The 17,507-nt window shown below is 43.8% G+C and overlaps 1 protein-coding gene across 1 annotated transcript in view; it reads right to left on the bottom strand.

Moving 5' to 3' along the window:
• RTCB (RNA 2',3'-cyclic phosphate and 5'-OH ligase) overlaps positions 1 to 17,507 on the bottom strand; it is a 280,519-nt gene that overhangs the window by 192,665 nt on the left and 70,347 nt on the right. The window contains exons 2-3 of the mRNA XM_069628792.1: positions 17,058 to 17,136; positions 3,710 to 3,777 (exon numbers count right to left, since the gene is read on the bottom strand). Coding sequence (XP_069484893.1) covers positions 3,710 to 3,777; positions 17,058 to 17,136 — 147 coding nt within the window. The remainder of the gene's footprint in view (positions 1 to 3,709; positions 3,778 to 17,057; positions 17,137 to 17,507) is intronic.

Below are 17,507 nucleotides of genomic sequence, written 5' to 3'. Positions count from 1 at the left end.
GCAGAGGCAACCCAGGTCAATGAGGCGCCGTCTTGGAAGTTTTGGGACCCCTTGCAGCACAAGAAATACGGGCGGTGCAGGCACGATGTGCAGTACACTAAATGTGTACTGAGTATAAGAGTCGGACGAGGCTAGAGAGTGAACGCCTCTCCGAAACGAGAGGAAGCTGTGCCAGCGTCAGCGAGGGGCGGAAGCCGCGGGTCACATTGTAGCCCCGCTCCAACGCCAAACAAGTAATCGCGCTGTGCGGTGCAAAAGCGCATAGGGCTGGACACAATGCATCTGCTTCAGTAACGAGCGGAGAAGCGGCCGCGGAGGGGGGCCCAGGAACAAAAGACAGTGCACATGGCAGCATTAGGCTGAGCAATGCACACAGTGCCCAGGACTGGCCTCAAGCAGGCACCAAGGGCACGGAGGACGAAGTCCCGGAAAATGGACACAGGAGTCGCCGGTAAGCGCAGCGCATGAATCCCTGGGATCCCGGACAGTGGCCAGCCATGGTAAAAGGGGGGTGTGCCGTGCATTACCCGTGCGAAGAGTGCCACTGCAATTCCCCTCTCCCTTGTCTTCCCCTGCTGAGGCACTACTGTGGCTGCAGCTAGCCTCAAGATCTACACCTGAGAACTGCACGCAAGACACAGCCCAAAGTTTCACCCAAGATCGGGCGTATCTAATGGTGCTGCAAGAAAGGGGGCCACTGACAGCCTTAACTGTGTGTACCAACATCAGAAAGTCGGATGCGATTGCGCTGGTGAACCGACTTCAGGAGAGAGCAGCTGAGTGGGTTCCCCCAAGCACCTCATAAGAGCAGTTCTACATCACACATCTGTCTAACTTGAACTTTGGAACTGAGCTGGTGCAGTTGTAACAAAGACACATTACAGATAGAACAGTGTAAACGGGCGTATGAGGACAAGGGCTTCTCCCCGAGTGTGCCTGTGAATGCCCCCCCTGTGTGCCTGTGAATGCCCCCCCTCACCCCTGTGTGCCTGTGAATGCCCCTTTCCGCCCCCATGTGCCTGTGAATGCCCCCTCTCACCCCCCCGCCCCGTGTGCCTGTGAATGCCCCCTCTCACCCCCCTCCCCCAGTGTGCCTGAGAATGCCCCCTCTCACCCCCAAACCCCAGTGTGCCTGTGAATGCCCCCTCTCACCCCCCCTCCAACCCCCCCGTGTGCCTGTGAATGCCCCCTCACCTCCCCCTCTCCCTCATTCTTAGCACTTACTCTTATCATGGTCCCTCACCCCTGATAATAGCTTGTCTGTTTCCCCCTTTTTTTCCCTTTGTTTTCTCCTCCCTCACCCTCTCCAGCACTACCTTGTTTCAGTCACTGACTCTTAAAATAGCCATTGTTTTGTTACCTCTCCCTTCCCTCTCTCCCACCCTCCCCACCCCTCCTCCCCCTCCTCTTGTCACTCTTGCACTGCAACAATTGTCGTCAGGCATAGTAATGCTACTGCTAGTTTTGTCTCCTTTTTTCCTTCCACGCCTCTCCCTTATTGGTTTCATGCACTTGTACTATCTGCTATGATATGATAGGTTTTTTTCACATTCTGATTTGTTTCAAGGACCTGTAAGAATGTAACTGTTTTTCTCCCATGTTTCCCTCCCTCCTTGAAGCGCTTTGAAACACATTGTGTATAGGCGCTATACAAATAAACAATCATTCATTCTAAATGCAGGTCTTCTCAACAGTGAGTCTTGCCAGCCTCGGAGTAGGAGTCGTCTTCGGGACCCCCAGGTCGTTTTGAAGGAAGAGTTAAAACAAGCTCCAGCTACAGAGCAGTCTCTCCGGTCGCTGGAATCAGTTACAGCAATCTTTTCTTCATCTTCCTCTTAGGATTTGGTTCCAGTGGTCAACTTGTCAGCAGCTTCCACAATGAGACTTATCCAGGAACCCAAGCACAACTTCTGTAAACTCTCCCTGCACTTTACAGAAAGGTGCAGGTGGCTGACAGCTTCCCAGTAGAAACTGGTTCCTTTCAGGCAGACTGGAAGACAAAGGGCTGCAGAATTTCAGACTCCGGACTCGCTTTCTGGGTTCAGAGACACTCTGGAGCCTCAGCGAGAAACACAAAGAGGTCCAAAAGACAAAACTTCAACCAGGACCTCCCCCACCTAGGACGTCAGATGAAGACCCAAGAAACTAACATTCACACTCAAGATGGCATCAAAAGAAGGTGGCCACCATTCTAGGCAGCTGATTTGACAGCCAGCGAGTAAGATCCCTAAAGTCATTAAGGTCAAACCACTGCCACCAGCCATGAGAGTTAACTTGCTATTGTAACAGAAATGTTAACAGGTCAGTGAGAAAGGGGATACCATGAATCTCCCCAGCACACTTCATAAGGTGGGGTGTGCTGGTCTCACATAGAACATGTGGTGGGTGGGGCGGGAATCCAACTTTACCCTTGGGAACAGTAGTTTGCCCAAGGTAAGTTAAGAGAAATTAAAAAGGGAAGCCCAGTGGCAACCCAGCAACACTGTATATAAGATGCTGTGTGCTGCAATAGTAAAATACATACAGCCCAAAAGTAAAAGGGAACTATAAATCCACACATATGGAGAGACATAAAAAGGTCACCGATAAAGAGAAAGAAAAGGCGAGAGGGGGGAAATGGATTCTCACTCACCCAGAAACAATGTAAAACACTCACCAAGTCCAGCAAAACGTTCTGGGGTGGACAGGTGAGGAAGATTAACAAATATGAACATATCAATGTTTATTTGCCAGTTCTAAGCACTAAACATCTTAAAATCGTTACCTACTTAGGGACCCACAAGAAACAACCAAACAAATATGGATATGCAACCTCCAAAGACAGTCACTCTAATAATAAACACCATAAATATCCATCAACAACCAGACCCAAAGACCAACCAGAGCACAGACTATCAGAAAACCAACTTCATGAACCTGATGAAATGGAGATGAGACCCCTTGAAGCTAGCCTTGCCAACACATGCAAGGTGCTTGTGTTCAAGAAACCTCAGGACACCGGACTCTCCCCACAATTAGCAAAAAACAGTAACTCAGAACAGCAAAAACTCCAAATGTCAATGGATAACACAGCAAACGTCTGTTTGAGGGAAACAAAGACACTGAAATGTTTCAATATAGCTTCAAAGTGCCAGTAACAAAACCCCCCATCAACCTCAAACCTTCCTTTCTACTCCATAACTAACCAACTCGCCTTGGTATCTAATAGCACAGTTACACTAGGCACTTGCACCACAACACAAGTGGCAGCTTATGATGATTAATGCCACCCTGTCCTTTTAACTTCAGCAGAGCAGCTTAGAAGTTCACTGCATGATCCGCCACATCTGTGGTTCTATTATACACACACCCTCAAAGCCAGCCACTATGCTGGTGCACTGGCATAATCTTATAGATCGCTGGCTCTCCCCTTCAGAAGAACAACACCTAGAGTCATGGTCACAAAAACTGAGTAGTCATACCGGCACTCGGGAATCTGATACTTTTGGCTTGCACCCATCACATCTCTCTCCCCCATCTCCCTCTTTACCCACTAATGCCACTTCCTTTTGCAGACCATTGCACAGCAAGTCTGCCAAAATAGCAGAGGTGCGCAATGCTAGATCACTTGACAATTCCCTTGACAACTGCCCCAAAACCCATAACGTGAAATAGGATGGCCACCACCATAATGACCCTCCATTCCCCAGTCTTCCCAAGTTTAACTCACGTGAACAATTCCTGGCAAAGCTGCCACATTGCCAATCTGTTTCATGGCAGGAAGAAATCCACCAGCAGCTAAAAGGGAAACAAAAACAATGTTACAATTAGGCAGCTGGCACTTTGCGGCCTCTAATAACAGCTTATTGCAATACTCTGGCTACACAGCTCCCATCTTTTACAGCAAAGTAATGTACCATCCATATTACAAACTCATACAGTAAATTCCCAGACATCCCATGCAAAGACGTTTGATATAAAATCATTCCTTACTGGAACCTCCCTTCACATTTGAAATGTGTGCCTCCACCCTTGTGAAAGCATCAATATAATAAGATGAAAGATGTCATAGTCCAAGCATAACCCTTAATAATCAACTAATAGCAATCATTTTAACATTGTGTTAAAAATGCTTTTACAAGCAGGTTTTTATGCCTCCCACTGTAGCCATTCATGTTATAACAGTCTTGATATGAACACGCTCGTCACCTTACTAAGCAAAAAGAAAATCTAGTCACAAAAATCTGCGTCAGAACCGAGAAAGTGATTCTTGGAATAAAAATGATATTTTGCAAAGAAGATCCCGCCAACAATCCCCAGTGTCCATCCTTACCGATGTGAACTAAAACGAAACATACAAAACTACTGTAGGGACTGATATAAGGGTACCACATTGATCTTTACAAATTTGTGAGGAAACTAAAACTAAGAAATACTTTCACAATAAAACCATGATTTATGACTCACAAGGGACACGCCAGCCTACGAGTACCCAGACCATAGCAGATATAGAGAATACACATTTATTGCCATCACTTGGGACCGACACCTCTAAAACTAAGAAAGAAATATGCAAGGAATTAGGGATACGTACTAGGAATCTCGAGATACAGGAACTTAAAAGGAAGTCCAAATTTACTCCATAATCAAACACAAAGCGTAATTGAAACCTTTTATAAAGCCTTCACATCAGATATCCATTGCCATATGGTCAAATTCAGAAGGGGGAATGAGATCAAGAACAATAACCTAACAATTAAAGAGAGACCGTCTTTAAGGATGCTAGCCAATGATCATTGTACTGTAATAAAAGAAGCAGATGGTGGTAACATGGTTATCCTTAATAGAGAAGACTATATCACAATGGCAGACTTGCATCGATCCACCCCAGGTTGTTACACCAAACGATTGGCAAGTCCAGCAGAACAGGCAGTGAAAGAGCCAACGACATTAGTCCATGATTGGCACATGAAAGGTCTACTAATGGATGAAGAAAGACATTTCCTAATTAGGAAGTATCCTGTTACGCCAACTATGTATTTCTTGCCTAAAATTCATAAAAGATTTGAACTATTACCAGAGCTACTCTGTATTATGAGTGGCATAGGATGGGCCACAGAAGGCCTCTCGGAGTACATTGACAAAGCTATCAAGGAAATAGTTCTATCGCTGCCATCTTATTTGAGAGATTCTTCTCAAGTCTTACAACGTTTGCATGAATTTCAATGGGAATCTCAGTTTCTATTAGCAACCTTGGATGTAAAATTCCTGTACACATCGATTGAGCACAGTTTGGCAATTCAAACCTTAGACTTAACTTATCAAGATTTTTCAGCTTCCCAAAGAGACTGTGGATATGATGAAATACTTTAGATTTTACATTGCAACACAACTATTTTCTATTTAATGACTGCTATTATGCACAAACCAAGGGTGTAGCCATGGGAGCGATTATAATGATAACGAATTCCGTAATGAAATCAAGCTCTGCAAGAGATACATTGACTACGCTTTTCTTGTATGGAACAGTACCCATGACAGCTTCAATAAATGTACTATTTAAATGATAATACTTTTGATATTGAGTTCACAGGAACGATTGATACGACTTCTATAGATTTTCTTGATTTCACGATCTATGTGGGAGAAGGACATTTGGAAACCAAGACTTTTAGGAAATCAATAGAAGTGAATACCACCCTATTTGCCACTAGTTGTCACAAGAGATCAACCATTGCTAATATTCCAGTGGGAGAATTCTATAGAGCCAAAAGGAATAGTAGAACGAACACGACTTTTGAGCAGGAGTGTGACTTGCTAACTCCAAGGTTTCAAGAACAAGGGTACTCACATGACAGCAATTTGATGCATGGAATGGTACGAAAAAAATTGGCATTTACTATTATTATATACCGATTGGAATAGCTATACTGAGGACAATTCCAGATTTGTGTACACTTGTGCACCCACAATTAAAAACAAATTATGCCCGTCTTTTTTTAAAACAGTTATTGAGAAGGAGAGTGGCAGCGATTGGCAAAGATTTACACTTAAAGGTTTTCACAAATGTGGGACATGCAGTGTGTCGATATGCACATCGCAATACCACAACGTTTGTATGCCATGGAGGGATATAAGCATAGATAAGAGAATGTATCAACTGCAGATCAAAGTATATAGTGTATGCGATTATCTGTATCTGCAATAAGGTGTACATTGGCAGCACTATACGAGAATTGCGGGTACGGATCAGAGAGCACCTGTCTAGTCTTAGTAGTCAGGATCCTAAACTGCCTTTTGCGAATCACTGGCAAGAAAAGCTTCAGATGGACAACAAGGCAGATATTAACCTAATTAGCAGACAGAAAGCTTCTTGCAGCAAAGGATTTGGAGATGTGCAGCAATGTCTGAGTTAACTGGAATCCAAGATGATATGCAGATTACGATGTACAACGCAGGGTCTCAATAAGGAGCATGAAATAAATGTTTTCCTATAATTAGGTTTTCCTTTTTGACAAACTTTCTTTTCCTAAAGGCAAGTGTCTGGTAATATTAGTCTGATGTTAATCAGTGTACTATACTGAGGATGGTCATCTAACATGGAATATGTAAAGATTGTGTTTTAGTATCATGAGTAGTTTGGCAAAACGATTGATGCACGGTCATGATTAGTTTCAATTTTTATACCAGCCCATCGCTGCCACCCAGCCAAAGAATGTGAATGATCTTCACAAAGGGTAATTTCAATGTGAATTTCGACCGTTTCCCTTATTGAGTAGATCGGAGAAGTGACAATGATTCGTCTCCATGTACATAATCCAGTACTATGGATCAACAGAGGCTATGTGAATTATAATATGTGTGTTTCATGATTTATAGTTTAATCCAATAAGCATGATGGTTAGGTAGGAATATATGCCTAATTTTGGTCCTCATCTACCAACGATGAACAATGATTTATACTTAGCAATATATCCGAATGCAATTCAATTCTCTGTAGGAGAACAGATTTCCATTTATTCCAATGCATGACAAACAGTATTTAAAAATCAGTGCTAGATCGGGTATTTACTATGGACTTTATGCCAGTAGGTCAATGTCAATACATCAAAAGAACCCGATTAGCAGTGGTGCCGAAAGCAGGCACGATCAGTGTAACATGTCATACCAAATTTGACCTCAGACTAAGCTTATTTAGTCCACAATATGCTAATTATTTTGGGTCAGTCCTAATTGCTGGAGCGGCATACCGAATAAGATTGTGAGGAGAGCCCGTAAACGAGCTAAGAACAATAACAGAGAAGCCCTTCTTGAATACCGCAATAAATCTTCAGGCAATGACCAAATCGTATTTGTAAGTACTTTCAACAAACTTTCAAATAAAGTGAATGCCATTATTAAGCGTAATTGGCACATTTTAGACGCTGGCGAATGTCCTTTTGCAAAACCACTATGTGCATTCAAAAGAGGTCCAAATATCAAAGATTTGGTCACTAGAAACGATATTTCTGTCCAATCACCTCAGTTAACTTTGACTGAGTCGTGGGGTTTGCCTAAACCCATCGGACAACACCCTGTGGACACTGTAGTTGCTGTTCTAGTACGAAACGTACAAAAGAGATCGACTTAGGTTTGAGAAAACCATGGCAACAAAGAGTTTACTAACTGCAACTCTCAACTGGTAGTCTATGTGATTTGGTGTCCCTGCCCTAAAATGTATATCGGAATGACAGAACGAAAAATAAAAACAAGGATTATATAACATAAAAGTTGTATTAGAAATAAGAACGTAACAGCCCTGATGGTGGGTCATTTTCTGGCCATGGATCACTCTCCAGAGTCATTCACGTGGAGTGTACTGTCTCAGATGTTTCTTAAAGAAAACACAATGGCCAACAAGAAAAAACTGTTTGACACAGAACAAAGACTGATTTATCTTTGTAATTCCGTAGAGACAGGTCTTAACAAATCTATTGATTGGGATAGACTGTGATAGACATTTAAGATCAATTGTCAATTTCTTATTTTCCCCTCCAGTGTACGTTGTAGCAAGTTTCTTCATTCCATATATAGGATGCATATACAGTACAGAGTCTGCTTTGCCTATGCATAATGCTGTCTTAATTTGGAGCAGTCTCGCTAGTACCATGGTCGATCTCCTAAATGTACTAAATTTAATACCGGGTTGTGACGATGACAAGTCCTGTTGCAAAGAGTTTCAGTAAATATATAGGTCTGTCCCCTTCCAAGATGGCCCCCGTTATACACCTATTCGGATAAGTGGAATTTTACTCCCTTTCTTTGTTTCTATGCTCCGCCGTTTTCAGTGTGAAAAGGATCATAGTATTACACAGCCACGGAGTCGCGTTGCAGCAACACGACTGGAGACACAACTGGGAGAGCACCACTACCCAATGTCGAATCCACACTGTGAGTACAGAAGTTGTTATTGGGCATGTTTACATGCCGCCCAGAGCTACCTCTGATCAGTGTACTAAAAACTTGCATGAGTTTCCATTTCTGTGTTTTCGCGTCTTTAGGCGGGACAAGAAATGCTTAAACGTCCGGATTTACATTGTTGGAATTAATTTCCCGGACACGCAAGGCTTCGTGAGGCGATTTTACCTTCGTCTACATGAGAATCATTAAGCACCGAGGACGACATCAAAAGGTTAGACTTATGTATTTTATTCTTGTGCCCATCGTCCTGCTGTCTCAGTGTTAGTCACACATTGGGGCCTTGGTATAGTCTGCCTCTGCGGTTTTATTTGGGCAGCGGCAATGGTTTATCAGAATAGTTTTGTCGTCTTTTCCTTGTTTAGAAGTTAAACAAGTGAGTTAATAACATCAGTAACTCCTGCCCACACTGTGCCACTGTTTACATAATCCTGTCGAGTGTACTATGATACAAGATATTGAAGTAGAGTATTGCTAACTCTACATTTGACTCCAACCAAACAGACCGCGTGACTACCCCTGCTACTATTTACAAGTCGGCAGTCAGGTAAGCCTTTAATCTGTAAATAGATTTTAAAGGCATACAAAATACTAATGACAGTGTTTTGCATAAGGGACACAACTGATTTGCCCTGTTTTCCCTCCCATCCACTAGGTTGCTACTTCACAAACAAGAGAAGTCACCCTACATGAACTGCTCTCCTCTTGTTGCTGCAAGTGTCACAAATTGTATACAACATCTATTTTAGTAAATGACATGCTACTTGATGTTTGTAACACCACCCCCTGAAGAATTTCCCGCCACCTATCCTATCCAAGGTCAATGGGAAAGAAACATGTCGGGCTAATGTTTTCATTGTGAGAATGCTGTCACAAGTTTAATAAGGCATTCACAGCTGTTCTGGACTTAGAACCATAATAAGCGTTTCAGTGCAGAAACGATTTTTTAGATTTGACATCAAGGGTGTGTCTCATCTTACATGTTATTGTTGCACATTTTTTTCATGTCATATGGTTGTTCTGGTATACACTTATTAGTTGTGTTCTGTAAATTCTAACAGTTTTTCTTTGCTTTCTCTTCTGTGGTATTCAGTTGTCTATTGGTATAGGGTTTCAGTTTATCTTTCCACCGTTTTTTTCGAGTTTTTTTTCTAGAATAGGTTGTCTAGTTAAAATATGGTTTACACACTTGTTTTATGGTTTATGATTATTGTGTTTGTTCAGCATATTAGAAGGTCAGACGGTTTTGTTACCGTCTTTTTATGAATTTTTTAAGAAAAGTTGTTGTTCTTAAATTGTTTTTCAATCTAATTGTATGCATTTAATAAAAAGAGAGATACATATATTTTTCCAAACATGATTTAAGTGTCATTTGTTGCAATTGAGTTCAGTTCATAGTGCCTCCCCGTAGATGAATTTAGATCTTTAAGGGTGAGTTTCTGAGAGACGTTGACCTTTTTGTTGTAATTTAAACAGTTTGTATAGGGCACTTTCTTAAGTCTTTCCTTTTCAAAAAAAACCCAGTCCTTTGTAAGTTTTTCAGGTGGCATACCGATGATACATTATTGCATTAACCTTAAAAAAGGCGGCAACCCGTCTACTAATATCTCGTCGACTGCGGCGGCGATCAGGAGTTCAGTCGCTGTCACGTGCGCCGCGCACACATGAAGTCACCTGCCTCATACAAACAAATCAAATTTAGTCCACAAGATTTAAATTTTTATGGGCAAGTCCTAAGTGTGGGAACGGCATACCAATGAAACGTTATGGCAATAAACTATCAAAATGGCAGCAAGCCAACTAATAACTCGCTGACGTGGGGGAGTTCAGGTGTGCAATGGCTGTCATGTTGTGCGTTGTGCACACGTGACGTCAGCTGTCTTACATAAACAAATTTTAAAATGGCCCTTGCGAGAAATCGCACACAGACGCCAGACGAGGGCTGGCACCTTCAACTAGGAGGAATCTGACATGGACTAAGTGATCTTTATGAATTGTGGTAAGAGCCTATATGATTAATGCATTATGAAGAATTCATTTAGACGGAAATACAACCTTATTATATGTATAATTCGTGACAAAGAGTAGATACTGAACTAACTATTTTCGTAGGGAATCCTTTGAGGCAACTTCAGTTGGGAAGCACTCACTTATGATCCATAAATTAATGAACTCAGAAATTGATGGGCTCATTCTATGTAACTTTACCTTTGAGGACTCTCCAGTATAATATAGGATGAATAGTACTGTGCGTTTCTGTATATAGTTTTACTTGGAAAACCATAAGAAATGGGGGTCCACCCCTTTGACACATAATGTTTACTTATTAACTTCTAGAGTCTTTGGACTCTAGCATCTACAGCTTATTACACCTAAGCTATGCAGAGGACTACTCGCACAGATTTAGGGTAAGTAGCTATCCAGTCTCATAAATGTATTAGTCTGCATTTCTTTAACTTCAATTGGGCATCCTGCTTTCGGGTACATTGGCTTTATCAAGACGCTATGAGTAGCTCACTATTTCATATGGTTTGGGAACTAGCATGGTAACATTGCAGGAATTGCTTAGAACTCCTAGAATAACCTTATGTCAAGGAAATTATAGTGCAGTCCTATGATGATTTCAATAGTTTTCTGAATATCTTGTGATTTGAAAATGGAAGGTAATTGTTAGACCATTGATTTATTAACCCGACTGTTAACAATCGTCTCAATAGACACTGAACAGACAAAGGCTTTCTGCCATGTAAACAGGTCATCAACTTGCAGCCTAAACTGGATTAATTTTAGGATATATTTTTGGACATTGTTCAAACTTTATTTTCTTTTCTTTCTCTCTTTTCCCCCTCTTTTTTCCCTATACAGCTAATTCGGTCTTCCCTTCTTTGGACGTACATTGACCATTTTCATATGTTTATTGTATTTTGATAATTTTGAATGGTTATTTTCTGGCATAAAACATTTTCTTTTTTGATTGCGTATGATGCGATTGGCTACTCTGAGAATTTTGCCTTGGAAAAAAAACAGGCTGGTCGAAACACGGGTTATTTTTAGGAATTGTGGGAATCCTTTGAGGCAACTACTTCAGTTAGGAAGCACTCACTTATGATACATGAATCAATCAACTCAGAAATTGATGGGCTCATTCTTTGTAACTTTACCTTTAATGACTCTCGTATAATATAGGAGTCATTGGACTCTGCTATCTACATCTTATTACACCTAAGCTATGCAGAGAGGACCATCACAGATTCAGGAATTTTGCCTTGAAAAAGACAGAGCTGGTCAAAACACGTGTTGGCAAACTGTAGTAATGATATGGTACTGTTTATTTGTATAGCGCCTATACACAAAGCAAGTGTTTCAAAGCGCTCAAGGAGGGAGGGACAAGGGGAAAAAACAACAGTCGTTCAGAGCCCTTGAAACTCTGAAACAATGGCATTAGAGAGGTAACAACAAATATGTCTGACAACAACTTACAGTTTTTCCAAGTGCTTTAAGGCATCACCATGCAGGGAGGGAAGACAGGGGGAAACCAGAGGATCTTCAGGCATGGTTCGTTCAGAATCGTGCAAGTGCACAGATGGTTAACGGGGAGGGGGGAGTGGAGGTGGGGGGGATTTGTGCAGATAGTGCAGAGAGATGCCATTCTCTAGGTCATTTGTCAAGTGCAGTGATGATTCAACAAAGTGCAAAGCCTGGAGGCAAGTGCGAGAGGACGGAGGGGGTTGCCAGGGACCTGTGAGACTGAGGTACACCAGGGCGGCCAGTCAGCAAGCTTTACGGAAAAGGAGGAAGGGAATAGAGCAGAGAGATAGGTTAGCAGGGTAGAGGGAGAGAGAAGGAAGAGAGAAAGAGGAATCTCTTAGAGTTTCCAGAACTTAAGGAGATCAGGTTAAAGACGGAGGGAGGCTATTCCAGAGGGAGGAACCTGCAGAGGATAAAGATCTCCCTCCAAATCTCTGCTTGGAGAACCGGCTCACTCGCAGAAGGTTGGAGGTAGAGGAGCGGAGGGATTGGGAAGCACAGTATTTAGGTAGGCATTGTTGAAGGTAGGTAGGCCCAAGGCTGCAGAAAGCCTTGTGGACAATGCAGAGGGTCTTTCTTGAACTTGATCCTTGCTGCCGCGGTGAGCCAGTGGTGGGATTTCAGCACCAGAGATGCAGTCCCTGGGCTTGAGGCCAAGGATAAGTCTCACGGTTCTGTTCTGGATGAGTTGCAGAGGGTGCAGGGCAGAGGCAGGGAGGTTAAGAAAGAGGCTGTTGCAGTAGTCCAGCCTCGAGAGAACCAGCGCTCTGGAGACAGTGAGCTGCTGGGGGAAGGTGAGAAAAGGAAGAGTACCTCTGAGGAGGTGCATCTGGTAGTTGGACTTCTTAGGGATGTCCGAAATGTGAGTGGAGAAGGAAGAGTGGAGGCAAAGATGACCCCAATGTTTTTTGCCTTGCAGGTGGGGACGGGCGCGCAGCGCCAGGGGAGGCCGGCCAGAGCGAGAGTGGGAAAGTCGAAGCAGAAGTCCCATTGCGCACACTCAGTCTTACTGCCGTTGAGGCAGAGGTTATTCGCTGCACATCAAGACATTTGCGGACAGTCAGATATGAGCGATTTAGAGGTGGCTGAGGGTAGCCTGAAGGAGAGTTGCGAGTCATCCGCATAACACTGGAAGTTAGAGTTAAGAGTGGCAATCACACGTGCCAAGGCAGCCATGTAGACATTGAAGAACCAGAGGGATAGGATATAGCCCTGGGGAACGCCACAGGTTGAGAGAGTGATAGAGGAGAGAAAGGACCCAAGTTCCACCTTGGATGGGCGGACTGAGAGGAAGGACGTTAACCACGTCAGGGCCTAACCTGTGATTCCCAGGGTGTCACGGAGACGTGCAATCAGGATGTTGTGGTTTACTGTGTCAAAGGCATAGAAGAGGTCGAGAAGAATGAGGACAGAGGAAATGTTAAGTGTCGGCATTTGAGAGCAGGTCTTCACGGGTGTTCAGGAGAGCAGTTTCCGTGCCTCTGGATGCTATAAAGCTAGACTGATGATCGTGGAGGCAACCAGCAGATTCAGTGTGGCGGGCGAGCTGAGACAAAGCCAGCTTCTTTAGTTTTCCCAGGAATGGGGTGATGGAGATAGGGCGGTAGTTTGCCGGAATGGAAGGGTCGGCAGATGGTTTCTTAAGCAGAGGGTGCACAAAGGAGTGCTTAAGAGAAGTTGGAAAAACTCCAGTGACAAAAAAGAGATTGCAGAGATCAGCCAAGGCTGAAGCGAGAGAATCAATGTTATCCTTAATGGTTTTGGAGGGGCAGGGGTCCACCTGTTTGGATGAAGCCTTCATAGACTGGACTGGTCTAGCGACCTCATTAGGTTCGACGGGGGTGAGAGAAAGAAAGAGAAGAGGTGGAGGTGCCAAGGGAGGCTCCAAAGGTGTAGGTGTGATGTGGAAGTGAGAGAGGAAAGGATGTCTTGAGTTTTTACAGTGAAGTGTGCAGCCAGGTCCGAGCAAAGGTCCTGGGTGGGTGTGACAGAGGAGGAGGCTGCTGCAGGATTAGCCCGTTCCTTACAGACTTTGAAATGTTTGGCCTTGTTTGATGTCGCAGAGATGCAGGCTTGAACAAAGACTGTTTTCTTGGTGTGGATGCAGAGTCGATATTGCCTTTGAAGGAGGTGTCAAGCCAGTTTGTCAGGGGTACGCCTGATCAATTCCATTTCCGCTCAGCTGTCCTACACTTTAGTTTAAGGAAAGCCGGATCAGAGTCATACCAAGAGTTGCGCTTTTTGGAAGGCTTCAGTCGGACCCTGATGGCAGAGGCAAGAGTGTCAAAGGTGTTCGTGATGGAGAGTTTGAAGGTAGCGAGGGCCGCGTCAGGGTGAGAGTCAGCCGCAGGAGTAGGAGGCGGAGAGTAGGTTGAGGCAAAGGCAGCCGCTGTCACTCTTTTCATGTGTCTGGTGACTATGAAACCAGGAGGCTGTGTGTGCCGGTGCAAGAGCAGAGGCGAGCTTCAGATGTGAAGAGAGAAGGGAGTGGTCCGTCCAAGAGAGAGCGGTAGAGAGGGATGTCGGTGGAGATGAGAGCATCCAGAGAGTGACCCGCTGTGTGCGTAGAGCCAGATGGTAAGAGAGGGAAAGAGTCGCATAGGTTGTGGAAGGGTCTTGAGGAGTCGGGAGAGACCAGGTGGATGCCGAGGTCACACAACAGGAGGAGTTGAGAGAAGGAAGAGAGTAGAGAGGAGACCAAGTCAGCACATTCCCAGAGGAAGAGCGTGGGCTGTCCCGGTGGACATAAGGTGCGAGGATTTAGGAGAGGGGGATAGCCTGCAGACTAGGCACTCGAAGGAGGAGTACGCCTGAGTGGGGATGACAGACACAGGAATCCCATCTGGGAAGATCAATGCCACCTCCCCCCTTACCCCCATTGATCCCTTGGGCCTGGGCACGGCGAGGATCTTGTATCCATCAACTAGGAGTCTGTCAAAGCTCATGACAGAGCTGTCCTTGAACCATGTCTCCATGATGGCAAGCACATCAAGATCCACAAGTTCAAGGAGGTTGCAAATGTCAGGCAAGTGTTTGACAGCAGAGCAATATGGAGCAGCTTGCCATCTTTGAAGGTCTCCCACAGGGAGGGCGCAGGGGAGGGTGGATTCCAAGGACTTTGAAACCAGCAATTTGTTTAATACACTGGGAATTTGTTTAATAAAATAGGTCAACACACACATTATTCTGTGTTTTCTTGTACAATGTGGCAATTGCACTATACTTATTTGGAACAAGCGCATACAAGCTTGGCACATGTCTTGTAATCTGGTTTTAAGTCTTAGGCAGGGGTTAGCCTAATTGGTACCAGGAGCTGCAGCTATTCCCATCTCCTACTGATGTTAAACCTTGATTAATAACCCAAGCGCCCATCACATGGTTCAGACCCCACCACCTCTGTGTTGACTACAACGGAACCCGTTCACTTTGGCAATCAGACATGATTGTGCGTCATGGGCTAGCTACCCTGGCGGGGTCAACAGCCCTTAACACTCACCCCTCCCAGTCGATAGAGTACCACATTGTGGCTAGTGATAGTAATAAGTAACGTCATTTACCAACCATTCTGAAACAGGTTCACTGGTGCCATATAAATAAAAAACACAAATTATTATATAATCAAAGCCGCAAGGTACATATTGCTCTAAAATCATATCCAGTTCAAACAAAATTACCCCAAGAACGTCTGCACCACAAGCAACATAGACCTCTACTTGTGGGGAAACTCATAATAAAGCGATCCGATTGTAAATAACGCTCAATGTGGAAGACGATAAAAAGGAAGTATTGTTTCATACAATAACAATTGCTGATGGAGAAACAATCTTCTCTAGCAACCGTTCACGCATGGGTTGGGGACGTCCCCACCACCTTTACAGCAGGACTCACCAATAGGGTTACGATAATTTTATCGGATTTTCATACAGCACTTCATGTCAGATTCCTCCCGCTGGATAGAGTTATAATGATCGCTATTATTATTAAAATAGAATGGTATTCAACTTATCAACCTCGGGAGACTGAAGTGTTGCTGCTGTCCGGTCATTTGGTCGACAGACAAATGGTCGAATTTTTTTTTTTTTTAATATATATATTTGTTAGGTTTTCGTTTAGGAAAAAAAAAAGGGTTTTTAAGCAAAAAAAAATAAAAAAAAAAAAGGGGGGGGGTTGGGTGGGACCCCCACCAAAAAAAAGAACACAAAAAGAAAGTGAAACTACCAACAACAAAAAAATTCGACCATTTGTCTTTCGACCAAATTGTGTCGACCAGTTGTCCTGTCGACTTTTTTTTTTTCTTCCCCTCGACCAAATGACCGGTAACCAGTGTTGATCCCCTCCCCTGCAGTGATTAGAATATGCAAATTGCAAACGTGTCCAGAGTCAGATGCGAGAGCTTAACCTTTGAGACCGGCAACAAGGCACAAACCAGATCACTTAATTATTAAAGTTATGACTTGCAAGAACAGCTTTACCAGAACTGTGAAAACACTGCTGAACAGTATTCAGACTTCACCAATATGTATTTTTCCTCACAGTTCCACACCAGTAAATAACCATGTTAGGGGTGCCAAGGACAGACATTCCGAGAGTTAAGTTCCATTAATTAAGGGACTCCCTGATCAACAAGAAAGATGAGTCATCCAGAAAGAACTGGTGGCTGACTTTGGCCCAATGGAAATAAACCTTATGCTCATTGAATCACTCACCTATGTCATAACGGGGGAGGGCATCGATTATGATGGGGATATTATTTAAGCTAGCCAACACCAACTGAAAACGGATGGAGTCTCTCCCTCTCTCCACCCCTCTCCACACCCACCCCTCTCCACACCCACCCCTCTCCACACCCACCCCTCTCCACAGGTCCATGACCAGTCACCAAATGATTAAGACTCAGAACTCCACAACCAGTTAACAGAAGCCTTCAAACAGTACCATTCTGATGAGGAAAACAGACTACCAACAGGCACCCAAACCATGAGGAGAAAGCCATCCAACTCTGCTGGGCAAATATCCTTAAAAAAAGCAACAAACCCTCCTGGACATGTTGATATTCTGCACCGCATGGCAAAGTGGGCTCTCCACAAACTTACCACTTCCTCTGCATGAGTTTCTCAGCTCTTCAAACATCAGCTTTTCCAAGGCATCGTTTACATAGAAGACACCTTCCACCTATCAGCAAACCAAAAAAGAAAAAAGCAGCACCGGGTCAGTTCCATGGAAGTGTTTGATGCTCACCATTTCCTAAATTGTGGACAAGTATACTATATAGGTGGAATTGGTGCGGTAGTGCATCAAAATACATAGTAAGGGGTATACAATGTCAGTGGCCTACCTAGAGCTCCGCTGCATGGTCCAGCGCCCTGCTCTTATCTAGCAAACCCTGCCTAAAGTGCATTTTTACACTCCCAAAAGTGAAAAACACCATGCGCTTCTGGGTAGGTGACTGCTGTTGTGTAAAAGCAAAACCATTCATCAAGTAATGTTTTAGAAGGATTTTCCAAGTCCCAGACCATAAGGTTGAGGTAGACCAAACCACAACC

Source organism: Ambystoma mexicanum, chromosome 12 (genome assembly GCF_040938575.1).
Source record: "Ambystoma mexicanum isolate Mex_15411 chromosome 12, UKY_AmexF1_1, whole genome shotgun sequence".
Lineage (NCBI taxonomy): Eukaryota > Metazoa > Chordata > Amphibia > Caudata > Ambystomatidae > Ambystoma > Ambystoma mexicanum.
The sequence above is the reverse complement of the archived record's forward strand: the minus strand, read 5'-3'. Positions and strand labels throughout refer to the sequence as shown.